Source organism: Natator depressus, chromosome 5 (assembly GCF_965152275.1).
Source record: "Natator depressus isolate rNatDep1 chromosome 5, rNatDep2.hap1, whole genome shotgun sequence".
In the NCBI taxonomy this organism is placed as follows: domain Eukaryota; kingdom Metazoa; phylum Chordata; order Testudines; family Cheloniidae; genus Natator; species Natator depressus.
The window spans coordinates 70,901,407-70,922,462 of NC_134238.1; the positions used below are offsets into that span (position 1 = coordinate 70,901,407).

General features: G+C 37.9%; 1 protein-coding gene across 3 annotated transcripts in view; it reads left to right on the forward strand.

The window, feature by feature from the left end:
* Positions 1-21,056, forward strand: part of YTHDC2 (YTH N6-methyladenosine RNA binding protein C2) — a 329,989-nt gene that overhangs the window by 18,921 nt on the left and 290,012 nt on the right. For all 3 annotated transcript variants that reach the window (XM_074952973.1, XM_074952971.1, XM_074952972.1), the window contains exons 12-25: positions 1,817-1,882; positions 7,801-7,979; positions 8,372-8,468; positions 8,566-8,653; positions 8,741-8,821; positions 9,486-9,568; positions 10,639-10,744; positions 12,348-12,467; positions 13,044-13,316; positions 14,274-14,400; positions 15,107-15,312; positions 16,285-16,480; positions 17,059-17,168; positions 20,159-20,451. In XM_074952973.1, coding sequence (XP_074809074.1) covers positions 1,817-1,882; positions 7,801-7,979; positions 8,372-8,468; positions 8,566-8,653; positions 8,741-8,821; positions 9,486-9,568; positions 10,639-10,744; positions 12,348-12,467; positions 13,044-13,316; positions 14,274-14,400; positions 15,107-15,312; positions 16,285-16,480; positions 17,059-17,168; positions 20,159-20,451 — 2,025 coding nt within the window. The remainder of the gene's footprint in view (positions 1-1,816; positions 1,883-7,800; positions 7,980-8,371; positions 8,469-8,565; positions 8,654-8,740; positions 8,822-9,485; positions 9,569-10,638; positions 10,745-12,347; positions 12,468-13,043; positions 13,317-14,273; positions 14,401-15,106; positions 15,313-16,284; positions 16,481-17,058; positions 17,169-20,158; positions 20,452-21,056) is intronic.

Consider the following 21,056-nt stretch of genomic DNA (forward strand, 5'->3'; position numbering starts at 1 on the left):
CATTCATAAACCAGTCAGAGAACACTTCAATCTCTCTGGTCACGCGATTACAGACATGAAAGTTGCGATATTACAACAGAAAAACTTCAAAACCAGACTCCAGCGAGAGACTGCTGAATTGGAATTCATTTGCAAATTGGATACAATTAACTTAGGGTTGAATAGAGACTGGGAGTGGTTGATTTCCCCTTGTTTTTTCCTACCTCCCCGCCCCCAGACATTCTTGTTAAACCCTGGATTTGTGCTGGAAATGGCCCACCTTGATTATCATACACATTGTAAGGAGAGTGATCACTTTAGATAAGCTATTACCAACAGGAGAGTGGGTTTGTGTGTGTGTTGGGGGGGGGGGGGGAAGAAAACCTGGATTTATGCTGGAAATGGCCCAACTTTATTATCATACACATTGTAAGGAGAGTGATCACTTTAGATAAGCTATTACCAGCAGGAGAGTGGGGTGGGGGGAGAGAAAACCTTTTTGTAGTGGTAAACACCCATTTTTTCATGTTTTGTGTGTATAAAAAGATCTTCTGTACTTTCCACAGTATGCATCCAATGAAGTGAGCTGTAGCTCACGAAAGCTTTTGCTCAAATAAATTGGTTAGTCTCTAAGGTGCCACAAGTACTCCTTTTCTTTTTGCGAATACAGACTAACACGGTTGTTACTCTGAAACTTTGATAACGTTACCTTATAGTCTTGACAAACTAAAGTTTGTTTGTTTGTATTCTACCCTATTTCCTTTACTCTTTCTGCCTAGTGTCAATCCTCAATTTCAAAAATTTTTCAAAATATTCTTTGCTTTGAAATTGTTTTTAAGTATACTGGCATATGGCTTCCCTTTCAATGGGCCTAATCCAGAACCCATTAAAGTTAAAAAGAGTTTTTCCATTTACTTCGATAGGCAGTGGACCAGGGCCAAAATGCTTTGCCATTTGTATTAATTGGGAGCTATATGTGCAAGACTGAAAAGAGAGTACATGCTATTATTCGGACCTTCTTTGTGGTACTGTCTGTAAATAGAATATCCTTGACTTTCACACATGTGTAATCAGTAATTCATTAAAAAGAAAAGGATGCATCACTTGCATCCGATGAAGTGAGCTATAGCTCACAAAAGCTTATGCTCAAATAAATTTGTTAGTCTCTAAGGTGCCACAAGTACTCCTTTTCTTTTTGCGAATACAGACTAACACGGCTGCTACTCTGAAACCCATTAATTCATTGTTCTCGTTATTAGAAAAGATCATTGTAATACAAAATGAAGTAGGAATTGATCTACCAGTGGATTTATATCAGGCAGATAGTAATATCAGAAGCATGCAAAAACAGATTTGATTTAGGGAGAGAACAGTAAAATTGGCTTTATAAGGAGATAATGAACAAAGGAATTTTAAAAAGCAAATCTTTGAGCATGTGAATCTTTGCCTAGAGAGAATACTAGGTGTGCCATTTCAGAACACTTACATGTGCAGTACAGGCGATAGTGAGGGAAAAATACAAAGTATGACTCAGTATTGCACATAGGCTTTTGTTTTTCAACAGCAGAAGTGAAAAATTATTTTTCGCTATAGCTTGCTTGTACTTGCTCTTGTACAGAGCTGGCAAACTTACTTTGCGGGGATTTCTGTATACTGTATTATTTGGATATCATGTGCTTTCAAGTGTGAAAACATATATCCAGTGGATACTACAGTGATGAGAGCATGACAAGTGCACAAGTGTTTAAAAAAGGGGTTCCTAGAATCTGTAGTTGACTGATATAAGGTATTTGTAGTTCTAAATGAGACCGTTAAGAACACTTTGTAACTATTGCAGGATGGCTTTGGATTGGGCTAAACATTTTGGACAGACTGAGATTGTAGATCTTCTGGAATCTTACAGGTAAGGTATTCCTGCTTTGCTGAAACATTTATTTAACATGTAAATGCCTATTACATTCATGCATAACTTTAATGGGTACAACAATGTTTAGTTCTCTAACTTCTAAAATCTGGCACAAAAAAGCCAATTTGCAAAACTAGGTATAATAAATCCAGAAGATATTCTTGCTTTTTAAAAAGTAAATCTCCTGTAATAAGACTAGGTGGTTTAAAAATGTATATCAAATGAGTTCTGTTTCGTGGCCACTATAGCAGTCCTCACCAAGAAACCAAGAGCAGTTCAAACACTTGGATTGGGAGGCCTGGAACTGTAAGCCTTACTCACTCTTTGTTTTTCTGCTTAGACAGCAGGTTACAGTTCTCCTACTTCTGTTCAAATCTCTTTTGCTTTCCCTTCCCTTCTACTTCTAGGTAGGGAAGTTTTTTAAATTTACTTTTGCCTCTTTGGTATAACTTTTGTCTTGTTAAACTGGTGCTTTGAAAACCTTAGGGACCACTCATTAAACGCTCCCTGTGCCCTTCAATGATGGAACAGCTGAAACAGCTCAGGAATATGTATCTTTACATCCTACATGGCACCAGAGGGCCACCTTACAGAAAAATCTCTTCAGCAGTCACTATTTTCAAAGTCCAAAAAGACCAAGATTTGCAAAAATAGGTGTCTAAAGTTGAGCTCCTATGGCTATGTTTAGGCATCTTGGGAATTGGTCTGACTTTCAAAAGCACTGGGTATCCAGCAGCTCCCTTTTAAAGAGCTAGTGTTCCTTCAATTCTGAGAAACCTTTAGGGCTCCATAAAATTCTTAGGTGAAGTAAAAACTTTACGCTTCCTACTTGCTCTTCTACCAGTTCACTCATGAGACCGCTCACCGTCCCAATCAGATCATTACGGCCACAGTCAGGAAATATTCTTTCTCCAAGAATTATTTTGATGCTGTGCAAGAGAAAGAATTGCACTCTTACCATTTAACCTGTAAAAGAAAGACAAGAGGTGCATAAATACCCACCTTTTGTGTTTGAATAAAATGTTATGCCACTACTTGTTTGAGTAAGTTTATAAGGGCTCGGAGGGGAAAAAACAGATGAAGGGAAATGGTTCAATCACAAAATTAGGAAATTCCATAGGATTCAGGCTTAAAAAGCTTAGCATCCCTAAAATTAAAAAACGTATGAAAGAATTGGCATCATTGTCTGAAGACATGGTTATCTCTTCAGAAGAGGATAACTTTAAGATAGGAGGACCTCTGAGAAGATATCAAATCATCTTTCAGTTTTCCCCCATATCTTGCTTTGCCAAAGGAGACATAGCCTGGAGTGATGACCTCAGACCCACTAAGTCATGAAAAGTTTCATTCTTAAGAAAATCTCTGTACTTCTATTGTAGAAGCCCTAGAAGTCTGCATTTTGCTTCAAAGTCTTTCTAAACTGATCTCTCTAACATTTATACTGTGCCCATCACTGTTACACTTGTGCATCTCACACTGTAACTAGTTGCCCATTCTGGGTAAGTGGCTGTCTATGGTTCAATAAATCAAAACCAATCATTTGCTTCTTCAAATTAATTAAAGCTAACTACTCATTGGAAAGTGACAGAAAATGCTGAAATATCTAGGTATTCCTTGCCTATCTCATGTGAATATTTATACTCATCTGTTTAGTCTCTCTTTAAAACAGATGAGTAACCAGCCTTTTCATCCCAATACAGGTATTAATGGAAAGATTCCAAATACTTCAGTAGAAAATATTGGAATTGAAATGATAAAGTATTTCACCCTTTAATTCTTCATCCAGCCACTGTAATCAGTTAGTCAATAAAAGCCCTGGATGATCCAAGAAAAGCGTTCTCACTTTAGGGGCTATAAAACCAATTCGTGCACTTGAAAGAATATGTGGGCTGCACTCTGTACCTTTATAGTTCAGAACAGACAGGTGTAAGAGCAATTGTAGACCTTGAATCCCTGAAAAAAGTAAAATCCCACTGGGATCAACCTTTGTTACGATGTCTCCAGGAGATTTCCTAACATCTGTAGATCTTGGAGATGTACCTTCCCATTCTGTTTTAGCAGTGCCAACATCCCTCTCTCTCCAATTTGTCTGTGAAAATCATCCTATATTTACATCCTTTCATTTTGATCTGTCAGTTCTAAAAATCTTTACCACATAGTCAGACAGTCCCCTAGGATTTCGGGTAGAAAAATCGTTAAGGATTACTACTTTGTTTAAATTCATGTAAACCGTTAACATGCATCCGATGAAGTGAGCTGTAGCTCACGAAAGCTCATGCTCAAATAAATTGGTTAGTCTCTAAGGTGCCACAAGTACTCCTTTTCTTTTTGCGAATACAGACTAACACGGCTGTTACTCTGAAACCCGTTAACATGTTGTTATTGACATATCTTTGAAAAACTTCTGGTGAGTGAATAATTGTGACTTACAGTCCCTTATCAAAGCTCTTGGATGTGTCTTTGGTCTCTGTAAAGAGGTAATCTACCCATCATTGAGGACTGAGTTTGATGTTAATTATAGAAAGGAAATAAGCAGGTAATTTTTTTTTTCCATTGGGCCCTCAAGTCTTCACACAGCACCTCTTCAGATCCAGCTGGGTTTTATACACCATTCCCACTGCCTATTCCATAATAATCTGATTCAAGATATGTCCAGCAAGTATTTTTTTGATGCATCCTTTATGACTAGTAACAATTTTATAAAAGAAAAATGGAGAAAATGATTAATGGGAGTCAAGTACTTCTTAAAAATAACTTGATGGCATATAAGGTACTCTCTTGTAAGAGAATTGCTTCTGGAATGGGATTCTTTATATAAGCCTTCAAACCATGTTTTCTGATCTGTGTAATTTCACTGTCCACTCTTTTTTTTTCAAAATTGCCAGTCTCCTTGCCTTAGACTAGACTAATGGGGATGTTCCAGGTCAATACTGAAATATATTGGTAGTGCTATGTGGGAAGGTTTGTATTGAAACTGCGTGTATTATGTTTGGCTCCAACCAGTGTGCTTATTTTTGTGAGCAACAAAATTCACATATAAAGTAAAAGGTAAGTTACATAATAGGCTGCCAAATACATTTTAAGTTGATTTTAAGGTAACAACACTATTTTGTCTTATCTAAGTGTGGAGATTTTTTTTGTTTTTGTTTTTTTTAATTTTTAGAACTACAATATATGGTCTTAGAGTCCTAAAATTCCAACTGCTGGGATTTTCCTGCCTGGCAGGGCAAATTAAATTAAGTGAGTTCTTCTATAGAAAACCCTTCCTCCTTGCCTTTCTGCAGGAGGAGCAAAATGTTTAGGCTCAAGAATCATAGTAATTTCTAATGCGTTTGAATGCCATTGTAATAAGTTTTACTGTTCATTCTCCAAAGATAAATTGAGGGAAGATCCACAATATTTTTTGTGGCCAGAAAAATGTGAAATGTAGTAGTGTTGCAGATGTTTTGTTGAAGGAGTTTCAAGATTTTGTAGAAGTGCGCGGGGGCGGGCCGGGCGGGCAGGGTCAGGGAGAACCATCAAGTGGTCTCAATATATCATTCCTGGTGTTGGAAAAAAGTGCTTTCTAAATTGCTTTTTAGTATGTTAAAGGATGGGGAGAGTCAGGAAAGGGATTGCAATGAAATAGAAAACAAAACGAGTTTAGGCCCCATTTGTGGGGAATTACTAAGACATAAACCTATTACAATATTAAAGAGGATTTTGGTGTTAAAATACCAAAAATAAACCAAACCCGCACCAAAACATCCAGCATTTAAATAGTAAATGATCAGTTAAATAGCAAACAGAACTAATAATTAGCTGTATCTTTTTATTTTATGTTAATATTTTGACACAGGTGTCTTTCTGTCTGCCAAATGCATTATGAGTGGAAAAACTTCACCTGTACAAAAGCTTCAGGTCTTAAACAGAAAATCACCACACAACTGACTAACATCTATTGGTATTAATGATTTTCATGCAAATTGTCACTATGAGCAGAGCAGTTACCAAACAACTTATCAACTAGTAACGATGGTATTTTAAAAACTCCAAATAGACATTGTTATTACCATGCCTTTGAATTAAATTAATATTCAGTGTCATTAAAACAATTCTTGAGCAATTATCAAGGATAATCGGAAAATACTTGTAAGGAGGAGAAATATTGAGTCTTAGATGAATTATAAAACAAATCAACTTGAGCAAAATGAAGGGAGAAAAGATATTTACAGATATCTATTCAGTGCATTTCACTTGCACTTTGGCAATATCATTGCTGGCCTGGCCAAGTTGAGCAAATGTAAAGTATTCCTAAATCACACAAGATAGTTTATTACAAGAACAATTTGACTGCGTATGTTGGTTTTTCATGCTTAAATGTTTTCTATAAATATTTTTTGTTTGTGCTTTAGCGTTGGTATCAACAAAAATTAAATATATCTTACTTGAGAATAGGAGGACATTTTTAAGACTTTGTCAACACAGCTTTTAATAATACAACCTATCCTGGAAAATGATCCCCCACTCTCACAAGCCTTGGGAGGCAGGCCAATCCTCACTTACAGACAGCCCCCCAACCTGAAGCAAATACTCACCAGCAACTGCACACCATGCTACAGAAACACTAACGCAGGAACCAATCCCTGTAACAAACCCCGTTGCCTTCTCTGTCGCCTTATCTACTCTAGTGACACCATCATAGGACCTAACCACATGAGCCACACCATCAGGGACTCATTCACTTGCACATCTACTAATGTGATATATGCCATCATGTGCCAGCAGTGCCCCTCTGCCGTGTACATTGGCCAAACCGGACAGTCTCTATGTAAAAGGATAAATCGACAAATCAGACATCAGGAATGGTAACATACAAAAGCCAGTAGGAGAACACTTCAGTCTTCCTGGACACTCAATAATAGATTTTAAAGTAGCCATTCTTCAACAAAAAAACTTCAAAAACAGACTTCAGTGAGAAACTGCTGAGCTACAATTCATTTGCAAACTTAACACCATCAATTTGGGCTTGAATAGGGACTGGGAGTGGCTGGCTCACTACGAAAGCAATTTTCCGTCTCTTGGTATTGACACCTCCTCATCAATTATTGGGAGTGGACTATATCCACCCTGACTAAATTGGCCTTCAGTATTGGTTCTCCACTTGTAAGGTAACTCCCTTCTCTTCATGTGCCAATATATATTTATGCCTGTATCTGTATTTTCACTCCATGCATCTGAAAAAGTTGTTTTTTTTACCCACGAAAGCTTATGCCAAAATAAATCTGTTAGTCTTTAAGGTGTCACCGGACTCCTCTTTGTTTTTGGCTTAGCATGATATTATGTATTGACAAGTAATATACGCATATATAATATAGACACTGGAACATTCAAGAATAATAGTTTGGATCATAGAAGCTTTTTGTTTATCATGATAAAAGCCTTATTGGTTTTAGATCATTTTACTACTGCTAAAACAGTAACTGTTAAACTGATTTACCACCTACTCAAAAAACTGCAGCTATGTGTTTGTTTAGCTGGGTATAGCTACATGTTGATGGGGAAAAAATGCATTTTCTAGCTACTGTTTTCTTTTTAAAAGATAAATTGGGTGACTGGTTATACTTTCACTTTTTTAATGCCATTTAAAGCCCTGATTAAACAAAGTGTTTCAGCTTATTGAGCATGTTAAGTACTGAGTGGCACTGGCACATAAATCACTAAAGTCAGTGAATAGTAATTCGCTGTTAATATTCTGTTATTACCTGCACCATCTTAAATATTTCAGTATGAAATAAGAACTGGATATCTTGGTAGTTCTGATCTTATTTTGAATTCATGGCTACAGGGAAGCCTAGTAGTCTGATGCACACTTCCACTCTTGTTTCATGAGGATAAGCTTATTTTATGTGACTCTGTGTGTGTATATGTTTCAGTGCTTCATTAGAGTTTGGAAACCTGGATGAAAGTTCTCTAGTGCAGGCAAATGGTGGTGATCTTAGTGCAGAAGACAGAGAACTATTGAAAGCTTATCATCACAGTTTTGATGATGAAAAAGTGGATCTGGATCTGATTATGCACCTACTTTACAATATCTGTCATAGTTGTGATGCTGGTAAGCACGTATTAAATTTTTTTATTTTAATAAGTTACTGTGGATACAGCTTGTTTCAGATGTATTAGTGATTACACTTGTCTTTGTGAATAGTAATAACTTAATACACTGACAGAGTCCTGTGGCACCTTATAGACTAACAGACGTATTGGAGCATGAGCTTTCGTGGGTGAATACCCACTTCGTCTGTTAGCCTATCCTAAGGTGCCACAGGACTCTTTGCCACTTTTACAGATCCAGACTAACACAGCTACCCCTCTGAAGCTTAATACACTGAAGTACTGCATGTAAATCCTTCATGTGTTTACAAATACATGTTACTGGAGCATGTTTTTCTGTGATTTAAAATGAGTTTCCTATGTAACTTCTGTATTCTACATTTTTTTTAAAAGGAGCAGTTTTAATTTTTCTTCCTGGATATGATGAGATAGTTGGCTTGAGGGATCGCATTCTGTTTGATGACAAGAGGTTTGCTGATAATGCTCACAGGTAAATTCTTTAGTCTCTGTTGCTGATTTTAATGCTTCTTAGTCTTACCCAAAAAAAAATTTTTTTTTTTTTAATTTCACTTCTGTTTTGCCATTAGATATCAAGTTTTTATGCTGCATTCAAATATGCAAACATCAGATCAGAAGAAGGTGCTAAAAACTCCACCTCCGGGCATTCGCAAAATAGCAAGTATCAGATTACTTTTTTCAGCTGTTCTCTTTGATTCATGTCTTCACTTCTACAGTTACTATAAAAGAACTTTATTGTTGCAGATTCTTTCTACTAATATTGCAGAAACCAGCATCACAGTCAATGATGTTGTCTTTGTTATTGACTCTGGCAAGATGAAAGAGGTATGGCTGTATAAATTTTGGGTTAATATTGCTGAAAGAAATAGTGCAGAGAAGTGTGCAGTGGTACATATTTTAAGTAAAAATGTTAACAGTAGCGGAAGGAAAATGGTATTAGCAGGATTATTCCTGGCACATGTTATCAAATACATTTCATGTAACTGAACTTATTGCAAATCTTTTGACAACTGAAAGAATGTTATAAATGTTTAGTATGATTGTATTTTGCACTCAAATACCAAATTTAGGAAAATATGGTAATAATTTACAAATGTGGCAAAGAAGAAATAAAATTTTAATCAAGTACAACAACAAGAGATGTTTATGCTTAGCCCTATGGTAAAGCGAGAGGAAATGCAACTCACTTTATGTGCTATACTAGGCATTATAAATTAAAAGAACCTGATAGCCAGAAAATTACATTGAACAGATCTGGCTTTGGCTTTAATTTTAAAAAGGTGTCTATATATTTGTAAGGAAGAGAAGTAGGTTCTAAATAAACACTTGGTTATAGTTAACTAGCTTTAAACATGCCCAGGTCCAATTACTGTAATTATTGTAGTTGAATTTAGCTTGATAATTAAGATAATTTACTTTGCTTTGTTTAATGTACCCTATTAAATCCAACTATTGCTCTTGTGATATGAACTCTGCCTTAATATTGTAGAAGTCCTTTGATGCACTGAACTGTGTTACCATGCTAAAAATGGTGTGGATTTCAAAAGCCAGTGCCATTCAGAGAAAAGGCAGGTAATGTACATTTCACGTTGAATCTTATTTCACAAACATCGAACTTTGCATACGTTAAATGTAGTAAGGAGGCAGACCATTGCCTTCATAATAGGAAGTATTATGATGTGAACTGTCAATGTATTTCTTTCATCCAAATACAATTAAAATCATTTAAAAGCTTTGTGTCTCTATTATAATATTGGAGTTACTACTACAGGGAAAACATTGAGACTCAAATTAGGCTTGAATAATGTTAAAAGATTTAACCTAACCAGACTTTTGTATTGGGAAAATTGTTATAATATACAAGTCTGAAAACAGAAGTTCACTTATTTGCTTTTTTATTCACAATTCTTAGGGTTTGTCCACACTATAGATGGAAGAATTCTTCTGTTGACCTGGCACCAGGTCTTAGGTCGGCTTAACTATTTTTTCTCAAAGGTGTGAATTTTTCACATTTCTGAGTGATGTAGCTAGGTTGATCTAAATTTTTGTTGTAGATCAGGCCTTGCTGTTTGCTGGTTTTTGAAAACATTTGGCCCTTATTTTCACTTATACGACAAGTATCACTTTGTGCCACTCTGGGAGTGTAAAGGGGCCTTAGAGAGTGAAAATTACACTTACACCTACTTTAAAGCCTCTCTTCACTCATAGAATCATATAGAGTTTAAGGCAAGAAGGGTCAACCAGATCATCTAATCTGACCTTCTGTATGTCACAGACCCTCACCACTATCTAGCATCCGCACACTGCTGCCAGAGTCGATCTTAGTATAATTGACAAATCCATTTGTATTTAAATCAGGTGTTTCTTCCTGAAGAGTTTCCACCTGCTCTCTTTTGATCCTGCAATGGAGTTATAATTGTCCAGTTTGGTGATTCAATTTTTTTGTTTTAGGAAGATTAGATCATTTTCCTGGAAAATCTAAGTCTGCATGTTTTAAAAAAAAAAGTAGTATATTTATCTTTATGTTAAATGTGCTTGACTGTAGATCTCCTTTTGTTTTTTCATTATGAGCTTTTTTTTTTTTTACACACTTTTTGTATTTGATTCTCAGCTGTCTTTTTAAGTAATATTTTGTTTCTAAGGGCTGGACGCTGTCGGCCTGGAATCTGTTTCCGACTCTTCAGCAGGCTCCGATTTCAGAATATGTTGGAATTTCAGACTCCAGAACTTCTAAGAATGCCACTACAGGTGGATCGTCTCTTGAAAGCTATTATTTTTTTCTGTTGTTTTACCATAAGTCTACACATTGTTTTACAAAACATATGCTGGAAAAAAAGGTCCCTGTCTTGAATACTTATAACCTTGGGTATATTATAAGGATGTAAAAATATGATATGGGATAATTTGTCATGTTCCAAAAAAGTGTAGAGGCATTATGGGAGCAGAGATAGGGGCTGGGGAGTAACATAAAACCACGGATGGGTGCTTGGTATCTGAACTGGGAAGCTGCTTAAGGCAAGTCATTCATACTTCTGAGTATGAAGCGGAGGATGGGAGGAGAAAACAAGACGGGCACTTGGAGTGCCTCTGGAGAAGCACAAGTGTAGAATAAAATAAGATGAGATCTATGTACATAGTTCTAGAGTTAAGTCAATGTTTAAATTATTAATGTTTTTCCAGGGACCTTTAATTTAATATGGGTATAAAAATATCTGTGAGATAATAAAGAAAATAGATTGCAAGATCTCAGCCTACAGTTAAAATTTGAAGTTGATGTTTTATTTTATCAGCTTACTAAATTGATCTATTGTAGCATACAGTAACACAGCAGCTCTGCTCCTGAAGCTGGACTAGTTTTAATTTAAAAGAACTGATTTAGTAATTTGTTAAAGGATATTGTCATTTAAAAATCACACTTTCAGAAATTTTTACCTCCAGTAATCATGAATAACATTGATGATTCCTATAAGTAAGAGATGAGAACAGTGTATTTCTCAGGTTTTTCCAAATTATTTTGTATATTTGATAGTGCTATAAAGGAAAATATTACTGTTACTCACACATTTGGGGGGAAAACTCAGGGCATATGTACTATGTGATACTCAACTCACTTTTTTGAAATCAGCTAGATTTCAGAGTGACAGTGTATTTATAGTGTGCTAGTTTTACTTAAAAGACAAACTGCAAATGAGATTTTAAAGTAGCTGTATATCCAATCACTTTTTAATAAGTATTTTAATACTTGTGTCATGGATAGTGTAATGGATAAATGAGCTGTAAGAGTGTGATATTTAAGCTATTCTTTTTCTTTAATTTAAAAAAGAAAAATAGAGACAACTTATTTTTTAGTGTTCACTTCGTCCATTGCCTCTCTATATTAGTGTTTACATAGTGTTCTATCTTTGATGCAGACATATGCAGTACTACAATCTTTTAGTCTAAAGATTTCTTTAGTGATCATGAAAATCTTTAAATCTTTAAATTTCTTATTTTTTGGTCTAGCCCCATTGTTAACAAACTTATAAAGAGGCCAAAACTGAGTGTGTAATTTTACCTGTTTTGCCTGCACAATGTAGGTGCTTATGAATTGTATAGAATACTGCATTAATATTTTGATGCAGAGTTGCTTTCTTGCACAGTTTGCATTCACTCCATGCCTAATGATTTGTGTTGTGGGAGGAGAAGATATAGTATTTTACCATTTGCTTTGTTAATTACAGATTTTCTCTTTAAGATTTGAATGATGTATCCTATTACGTATATTTAAGGTTGAACGTAAAGTCCATATTCAGTATAAGAAACTGATTTTTTTGGAGGTTTTTGTAAATGGTTTTCCATTTTTAATTTATAGGAACTTTGTTTGCACACGAAACTGCTAGCACCAATTAACTGTCCAATTGCTGACTTTTTGATGAAAGCCCCAGATCCTCCGCCATCCTTAATTGTGAGAAATGCTGTTCAGATGCTTAAGGTGAGTAAATGAAATAGATTTATACATTAATATTTTGTTTATTACTTCTGTTCTTGGTGGCACAGACATTAATGTAGGTGGGAGACTTTCTACATTCAAGAGGCATGCTGTTCCCAGACACAGCCTCTATTTGGGTAGTGGCTTAATGGAAGTCTTCTTGTTAAGTGGCTTCAGGCTTTCACTTTGTGCTGACCGGGCTAACGCTATACCCTGGGTAGGGGAAGAGATTCATTTACTCTTCACCAGACGTAACCATCATTTATCCAAAGCCTTTATCCATACTATACAGGCAAGCAAGGACATAAATAGCTGTAACATCTTTTTTTATTGTTCTCAGGCACTTTTGGGTGGGGAGGCGGGGGTCTGTGTTGCCACTACTGACTTCTAGAGATTGTAGCCTTCTTGACCATCCTGGCTGAAGGAAGGGGGAGGAGGAATAAAGAAGTCATTCCAAACTTGGGTCTGATTATGTTGCTAGTATATGGTATTTTACTAATCCTGTCACTTGGATGGTGTGCTCTTCCTGTTTTTATGCTAAACTTGCTAGCTTCTCTTTCCTTTTTTTTAAAAAATCAGACAATAGATGCCATGGATACCTGGGAAGATCTCACGGAACTTGGTTATCATCTGGCTGACTTACCTGTAGAGCCACACCTTGGTAAAATGGTGTTGTGTGCTGTTGTTTTGAAGTGCCTGGATCCTATTCTTACCATTGCTTGCACTCTTGCATATCGAGACCCTTTTGTCCTACCTACACAGGCCTCACAAAAACGTGCAGCCATGCTGTGTAGAAAACGTTTTACTGCAGGAACATTTAGTGACCATATGGCGCTTCTCAGGGCATTCCAGGTATTATTATTTCATCTACAGAAGGAGTATTGATGGCAATAGTTAGTTTACATATAAAAGTAATGGTACACTTTAAAGCAGGGATGGCCAACCTGAGCCTGAGAAGGAGTCAGAATTTACCAAAGTACATTGCCAAAGAGCCACTGTAATACGTCAGCAGCCCCTCCATCAGCTCTCCCCTTGGCTCCCAGCGCCTCCTGCCCACTGGCAGCCCCACCGATCAGCCCCTCCCGCTCCCTCTCCTCACCTCCCAATCAACTGCTTTGTGGCGTACAGGAGGCTCGGAGGGGGAGGAGCAAGGGCATGGCAGGCTCAGGGGAGGGTGTGGGAAGGGGTGGAGTGGGGGCAGGACCTGTGGCAGAGCCAGGAGTTGAGCAGTGAGCACCCCCTGGCACATTGGTAAGTTGGCGTCTGTAGCTCCAGCCCCAGATTCGGTGCCTATACAAGGAGCCGCATATTAACTTCTGAAGAGCCACATGTGGCTCCAGAGCCACAGGTTGGCCACCCCTGCTTTAAAGTTATAGCTGGACTGTAAGTCCTTTGTGAAGAATTTCAGTATTTCCTAGTAGACTGTCCCTTTGTAGACTCTTTCCTAGTAGACTCTCCCATTGAACCCACTAGAAATTTTATATGTGAGGAAATTTTTTAATCTATTAAGCATGATTTTGCTGACCTAATTCAACTCTAAATGTTGTAGTTGATGATGTATTTCTAATTTTAAATTACACTTAATATATTACCAAAAAGTAATAATTTTGAGATGCATTATATTGACTTGAGAGAATTTTGCTTGATGATAACAGAAAAAACATCCAGGTGGCTTAATGCCTTTAAACTTTTGTTTTCTCTTCAATTGAAGTGCATTGTACTATACTCAAATAAAATACAATAAAAAATCACATGGAAGATTTGCGTTTAAACACATTTGTAGGCATTTGAAAAAATATTTTTCTGCAGGCATGGCAGAAGGCACGAAGTGATGGCTGGGAGAGAGCCTTCTGTGAGAAGAATTTTCTCTCTCAGGCTACTATGGAAATCATCATAGGAATGAGAACACAGTTGCTCGGTCAGCTCAGAGCATCAGGTAACTAATTTAAAAAAAACCCAAGAAGACGTTTTTGAACAAACTAGATTTATTATCAAGTGAATCATTCAAATTTTAACAAGAATGAAATTCAAGGCCATCCTAACTTCTTCTTTGTGTAATACATATTAATACAGACGCTCAAAAGCCAAGTTTGATCATCGCATTATGCAACATAGCCCGTTTCAGGTTAAACAAGTTTAACACACAGTGAGTTAGTTGGATTCTTAAGTCCAGTTGCGCTTTGAATGGTGCAGGTCCTAAGAAGGAGAAGATGGCTCTAAGCTGGCTTTCCTCTCCTGGGCCCAACTGGTGGACTGAACTGGCTCCTGTGGTGTAACTTGGAGCGACTTAATGGCTGTTCTAAATTATTTTGGCTAAAATGGTCCAGGATCTGGTCTGATGTTTCATTGGGATTTCTATTCCATTAAATAACTTACATATACAAGGTCTTCATTCTCAGTATTTTGTATGCAATAAAGAGCCACTTTATTTTAGTATATCAAAGCCCAGTAACTTGAAGGGTCTCAACCAAATTGTTGCATTAAATATGGAAATAATACATACTATGTTAGCTAGTATGAAAGTTATAAAAAGCAGTGTGGGATTTCATAAAATAAAGCATAAATACATTGTTTTCACTCAAATGGAAATTTAAAAATGTATGATTTTTAAAACATCCAGTAATCTTTTTTCCTCGATTCAGGTTTTGTTAGAGCCAGAGGTGGAGGCGATATTCGAGATGTTAACACCAACTCTGAAAATTGGGCTGTAGTGAAAGGTGCTTTAGTGGCTGGGATGTATCCAAATCTAGTGCATGTGGATAGAGAGAACCTCGTATTGACTGGCCCGAAGGAGAAGAGAGTGCGATTTCATCCTACCTCTGTTCTTAGCCAGCCTCAGTATAAAAAGGTAACATTTCTAAACGAATAGCCCACAAGTAAGAACAGATTTCGTTGTTTGTGAAAAGTTATAAAAATGTCTCCTCTTAGTTCTCATTCCTTTAAAAGAGCGTGTGCATGCATGAAATTAACCACTATAGGGAAGATAAAGAAAATGTTTTTGTAAATTGGCTGGATGGGTTGTAGTCAGCTTATGTTTTAAAAGCAGTATATGTTTAGTCGTCTTCGCCTGGACTGAAACTAGAATTGTCTTATCTTGGGGAATGAGACAAAATTACCAAACAATGTCATGGAGTTGTTTTGAAGATTTATTGACATGTAGTGTTGACTGAGTTTGGACTGACAGTAGCAACTAGGATTTCTGCCCTGAAGCATTAACCTAGATTTTCTTTGGATATTATTGTTTTTAACTAAAGAAACTTGGCTATAAAGCTATAATAAATTTTAATTTTTACTGTACTTTATTTTACAATCCTAAACTATAAAACAGTTTATTGGGCTGCAGATTTGTTATGGCATTTAAAAAAAAAAAGTCTCAGAGCAGTCATAGTAAATTTAGTAAAAGTCACAGGTTTGGGAGGAAATGGTGTGTAAAGACATGGGAGTACCATTTAACGAGTGTGTGGATGACCTATGGGCGGGGGTTCTACCCCGAGGGAATGGGCAGCCCTGCAGTGGGGTCGGAGGGCTCTGCAGCAGCAACTCCTATCCCACAGTGTTGGGCCTGGCTCCTTGCTGTGGCCATTACAACCTGGTGTATGGCGTTACAGTGCTGCTTGGGTTTGGCCTGGCCACCCTTCCGTCATGATTGGTACTGTGACCCCGTGTGCCACATTGTCATGGACTAATGGAAAAATCACAGTGTCAGTGACACTTTTATGACTGTGACAACTCTGCAACCAGTTTATTTTAAATTGTTCTTGAATGTTTTGATTATCTAACAAATAAATGGTACAAGAGCCTTGTTTGCTTTTGCTAACAGATTCCTCCAGCAAATGGTCAAGCTGCAGCAATTCAAGCACTCCCCACAGACTGGCTTATATATGATGAAATGACTAGAGCACACAGGATAGCCAACATCAGATGCTGTTCAGCTGTGACGCCTGTCACTGTGTCCCTCTTCTGTGGTCCAGCTAGGTTGCCAAGTAATGCTTTACAGGAGCCCTCATCCTTTAGAGGTACAATATACTTGGAATTAGAAGTTTTCAAATAATATACAATACTCTGACATATTGGAACCTCAGTGCTGCTTATACAGGAATATTTAATGCACTTTGGGTAAATTGTGAGGGTCAAAGCCAAAACCATAGCTTTTGCAACCATCCAAAAATGTGTTAATGGTCTCATAGCAAACGTCCTGGAATTTTTTTGAACTATACTATTTAAAGAGTAAATAATGGAATATTAGAAAATGGAAGAAAAAATGAATGCCTTTTGTCCGGTGCATAAGGATTGGACTCTCATTGGACCTGAGGAATAAAAGCAGTACTGAAGTAGAGGTATAGTAATCAAAAAGTAGAGGTAGATAATCCAAATTAACAAACTCTCTTGTGAGAAGTTTTATAGTAGTAAATTAAACAGAAAACTTATATTTTAACATTCACTTTAATTAGAACTAGGGAAAAAAGAGAAAATGTTAAACAGAAAAGTTCAAAACTAGTGGGGGAAGAAATTTAATTTTCATATTTAAAATACAAGTACACCATTTAATAAAAATACTGACTTAACTTTTATTTTCTGAATTATGTTAATTTAGTGGATGGTGTTCTTAATGATAGTAGTGATAGCGAGATGGAAGACAGAACAACTGCTAATCTGGCTGCATTGAAGCTAGATGAATGGCTACATTTCAAACTGGATCCTGAGGTAGGTAATGTATTAACTGAATAATTCTACCCCTTTTCAAAAAGCAAATACTGTTTGCTTTCTGAATGTCTTCCCTTTACTGTGATTTTTTAAATAGTTGGGTCTTCCAGAATTTCGTTGAAAATAATTGTGCATCTTTCTTTAAAACACACACAAACATGCACCCCACCCTTAGGAGACCTAAATAGAAATATTTGGTTGAAGCAACAAGGTTTGGTTTGTTTTTGTTTTTTTTAAAGATTCAGTGTGACTGTGGTCAAGACTTGGGTATATCATATATTGACATAAATATGCTTACTTGCCCAAAACTTTTCTTAATGTCTTTGCAAATTATCAGATATATTTATACAAGACAGAAGGGTTTTTTCACAACCTGCCTTCTCCTGAATTAATCAAGAACTGAAGTAATAAATGTAATGTAATGCATTTCTGCTATTGGAACAAATTAATGTCCTTATGCTGCAATGAGATCCATTAATGCAGATACCTCTATGTATGAGACCCATTGAAGTCTTGGAACCTAATAGGTACAAGGATATGCATTATCAAATGTAGGATTAGAACCTCATGTTGTAAACGGGCTTATAACTATCCAGATCACTGAAAAGTAAGATGGTAAGGGAGAATATATTATAAATGGAATACAGAAACACTGGAAAGTATGAATGAAAGAAATCTGGGATTTTGGCGTGGGGGGCGGGGGGTTATATTTGCTTCCGGTTTGAGTGTCACTTTTCCAAATCTGTTTGCCATCTCCTTTACACCAGAAACCATTGTAAAAATAACACCACTGTTAAATGTATGCATCAGAGTTTGCTTGGGGACCAAATAAGAAAAAAGTCAGTGAGTCTTCCATTTGGGGAATTCCCTTAAAACTTGTTCAGTAAATAAATGTCTGCCCTTATGCAGTGTCTGTTTGTGGGGGTCCATCAAACATTATCGAGATGCACAGGTCTTAACTTTTTTCTTCTGGCAGCTCCTACATTTCCATAAGGGAAGCTACCTTTTGTATTTTCCTGTTTTAACTGCACGCAGCCATTAAGTGAATCCTGTTGAGCACCAAACACTCATCAACGCTATGCTGCTTCCGCTTCCTTAGGTAGTGCTCCACAGCAGAACCCGGTTAGGTAGCCTGAGGAAATGAGTAGCAGAAGCTAGAGCAAGCTGGGGGCAAAGTGATCACTTCTGGAGTTGAAGAGGGCAAGCGGAGAGAGCCAAATATGAGAACTGTCATGGGTGAATTTAGAGAGTGCAAATCTTGAGGGAGGTGGGGAATGAGTGGTAATGATAATGATAGTAATTGGGAAGTTGTCAATCTTGAGTGAATCTGGGTTGGGAAAGAATCTGACTGGGCACCATTGGGCAAAGCTGGGCATCAGCTCTGTAGGGAGGAGATGTTGGGTGCAATCTGGAGTTGGCAGGAGAAGGAAAGGCAGAGGTGGTTGGAAGGAAAAATAGGAAATGCTGAGATACAGAGTTTTGTGGGGGAGCAAACAATCTCTTCCCTTTTAAGTAGCAGGTGAAAATACACTAATGAGACAGGCATTTTAGCTTAATACCCCCTCTTAAAATTGTATTAGGATGAGGAGCGTGGTCTACTAGGCAAAAGCGTATCAGACCCAATACAGACAAATGTAGAGATCTGCAGAATGCTTTTTTAAAGTGAGCTAGGAAGGCTTTGACTAGTTCACATAATGTCCACACTGAACTGTTACTTAAACCATTCGTTTTAGCTGAAATCTATTTTAAGGAAAGGCATTCAGTTAAGACTTTTTTTTTTTTAATCCAACTGTGACAGAAGCATGCATGTATTTGGAAAGAGAATTAACATAGAAAAGGCATAAGGCAGGGGCAGGCAAACTTTTTGGCCTGAGGGCCACATCGGGTTTCCGAAATTGTATGGAGGGCCGGTTAGGGGAGGCTGTGCCTCCCTAGACAGCCAGGCGTGGCCTGGCCTCGGCCCCCGCCCCCGCTTCTCACCCCTGCCCCATCCACCCTTCCCTATCCCCTGACCGCCCCCTGCCACCCCATCCAACCCCCACTCTCCTTCCTGACTGCCCCCCTGGGTCCCCTGCCCCCATTCAACCCCCCTGTTCCCTGCCCTCTGACTGCCCCGAGCCCTATCCACACCCCCGTTCCCTGATTACCACCCCGAATTCCCCTGCCCTCTATCCAACCCCCCCACTCCTTGCCCCCTTACCGTGCTGCCTGGAGCTCTAGTGGCTGGCGGTGCTACAGCCGCGCTGCCCAGAGCACCAGGACAGGAAGCCGCGCCGCTCGGCTGGAGCGAGGCACACCACCGCGCAGCACAGAGCACCGGGTCAGGCTGCGGCTCTGCAGCTGCGCTGCCCGGCAGGAGCTCGCAGCCCTGCCACTCAGAGCATTGCGACAGCGGCGCAGTGAGTTGAGGCTGCGGGGGAGTGGGAACAATAGGGGAGGTGCTGGGTGCTAGCCTCCTAGGCCGGGAGCTCAGGGATCAGGTAGGAGGGTCCGTGGGCCAGATGTGGCCCGCGGGCCATAGTTTGCCCACCTCTGGTATAAGGTAAAAGAAAAACAGGTGAACAAATGAAAAATAGGTTCTAAATAAAAAATTAGAGATGGCTGAGAAATCTGAATAAGGAAAACTCAGGAAACGTTCTGTTTTGTTGTATTTATATTTTATATAAAAAAAATAAATGTTATTTTTAAAAAAAAGTCAGGAAATAGAATTTCACAAGCAAAGTCATGGGAAAGATTAGATGGAGAAGCAACATAAAAGTGGTTTTAAAATTATTTCAGAAAAAAGTTGGAGAAGTGTATGCAGAAAACAAGACAATGGGATAGGATAGTAGTTTTAAAACTAATCTTCAGTTTTACTCAGAAATTATGTATGCCACATTTTGGACATTTTTCTCTCCAGAATGTCACATATTGCCGCTTTGTATATTGAGGGGGTGGGGGGTCCTCTATCTGCAATCGGTCCTTTTTAACAGAGGTGAAATTCATTACAGGCTGCCAGTCTGCTGCTGCAACTCAGACAGAAATGGCATAGTTTATTTCTGCGCCGCATGCGAGCTCCTTCTAAACCTTGGTCTCAAGTTGATGAAGCAACTATAAGAGCAATCATAGCTGTTTTAAGTACTGAAGAGCAGTCTGCAGGCTTACAGCAACCTTCAGGAATTGGGCAAAGACCAAGACCTATGTCTTCTGAAGAACTTCCCTTAGCATCTTCTTGGAGATCAAATAGCAGTAGGAAAAGCTCAGCAGAAACAGAATTCTCTGATGACTCTTCTAATGCTGAAAAGTAAGTTGGTAGAAATTAGTGGTAATTTTTTTAGGTGGAGAAGTGCTACCTGTATTTCCGTTTGTGGCAAAATCATGACAGTGATTGTTGAGTAGAGTGAAATAGTACAGTTTTCAATGGGACAAACTGTGAAAAGCAAGTCTGGTTCAAACGTGTGTATTCAACAGAAAATTTCACTTTTCACAGGCGACTACTCACAAAGTGAAAATTGGTCATTCTGTGCGGATCTCACTTTCTTATTCCACCTGTGCCTGCTCACCTTTTTCTCCTCCTTACACTTTTGCTATTCCATTTTAATTCTTCAGTCCCCACTTTGTTTTCATTTATCTCTTTCCTCCAATCTACTCATAAATGGCACTATGAAAAGCCATGCCCTGTTGAGACAGGAGCAAGTTATCAAATTTACTGGTGTAATCATTTTTATACTTTGAAGAAAATGTTACTTAATTTTATTTATGTGTTTCCAAGGTACCTTGAATTCTTTCAGGTTATATTTCAGGGAGCATGGTGGAGAAAATAGACCAATAACTATTTTTACAATACAAAGGTAACCAGATTGAAATCAAAGTCATGCCTGAACTAGATATGAAGTAAATTCTTATTGT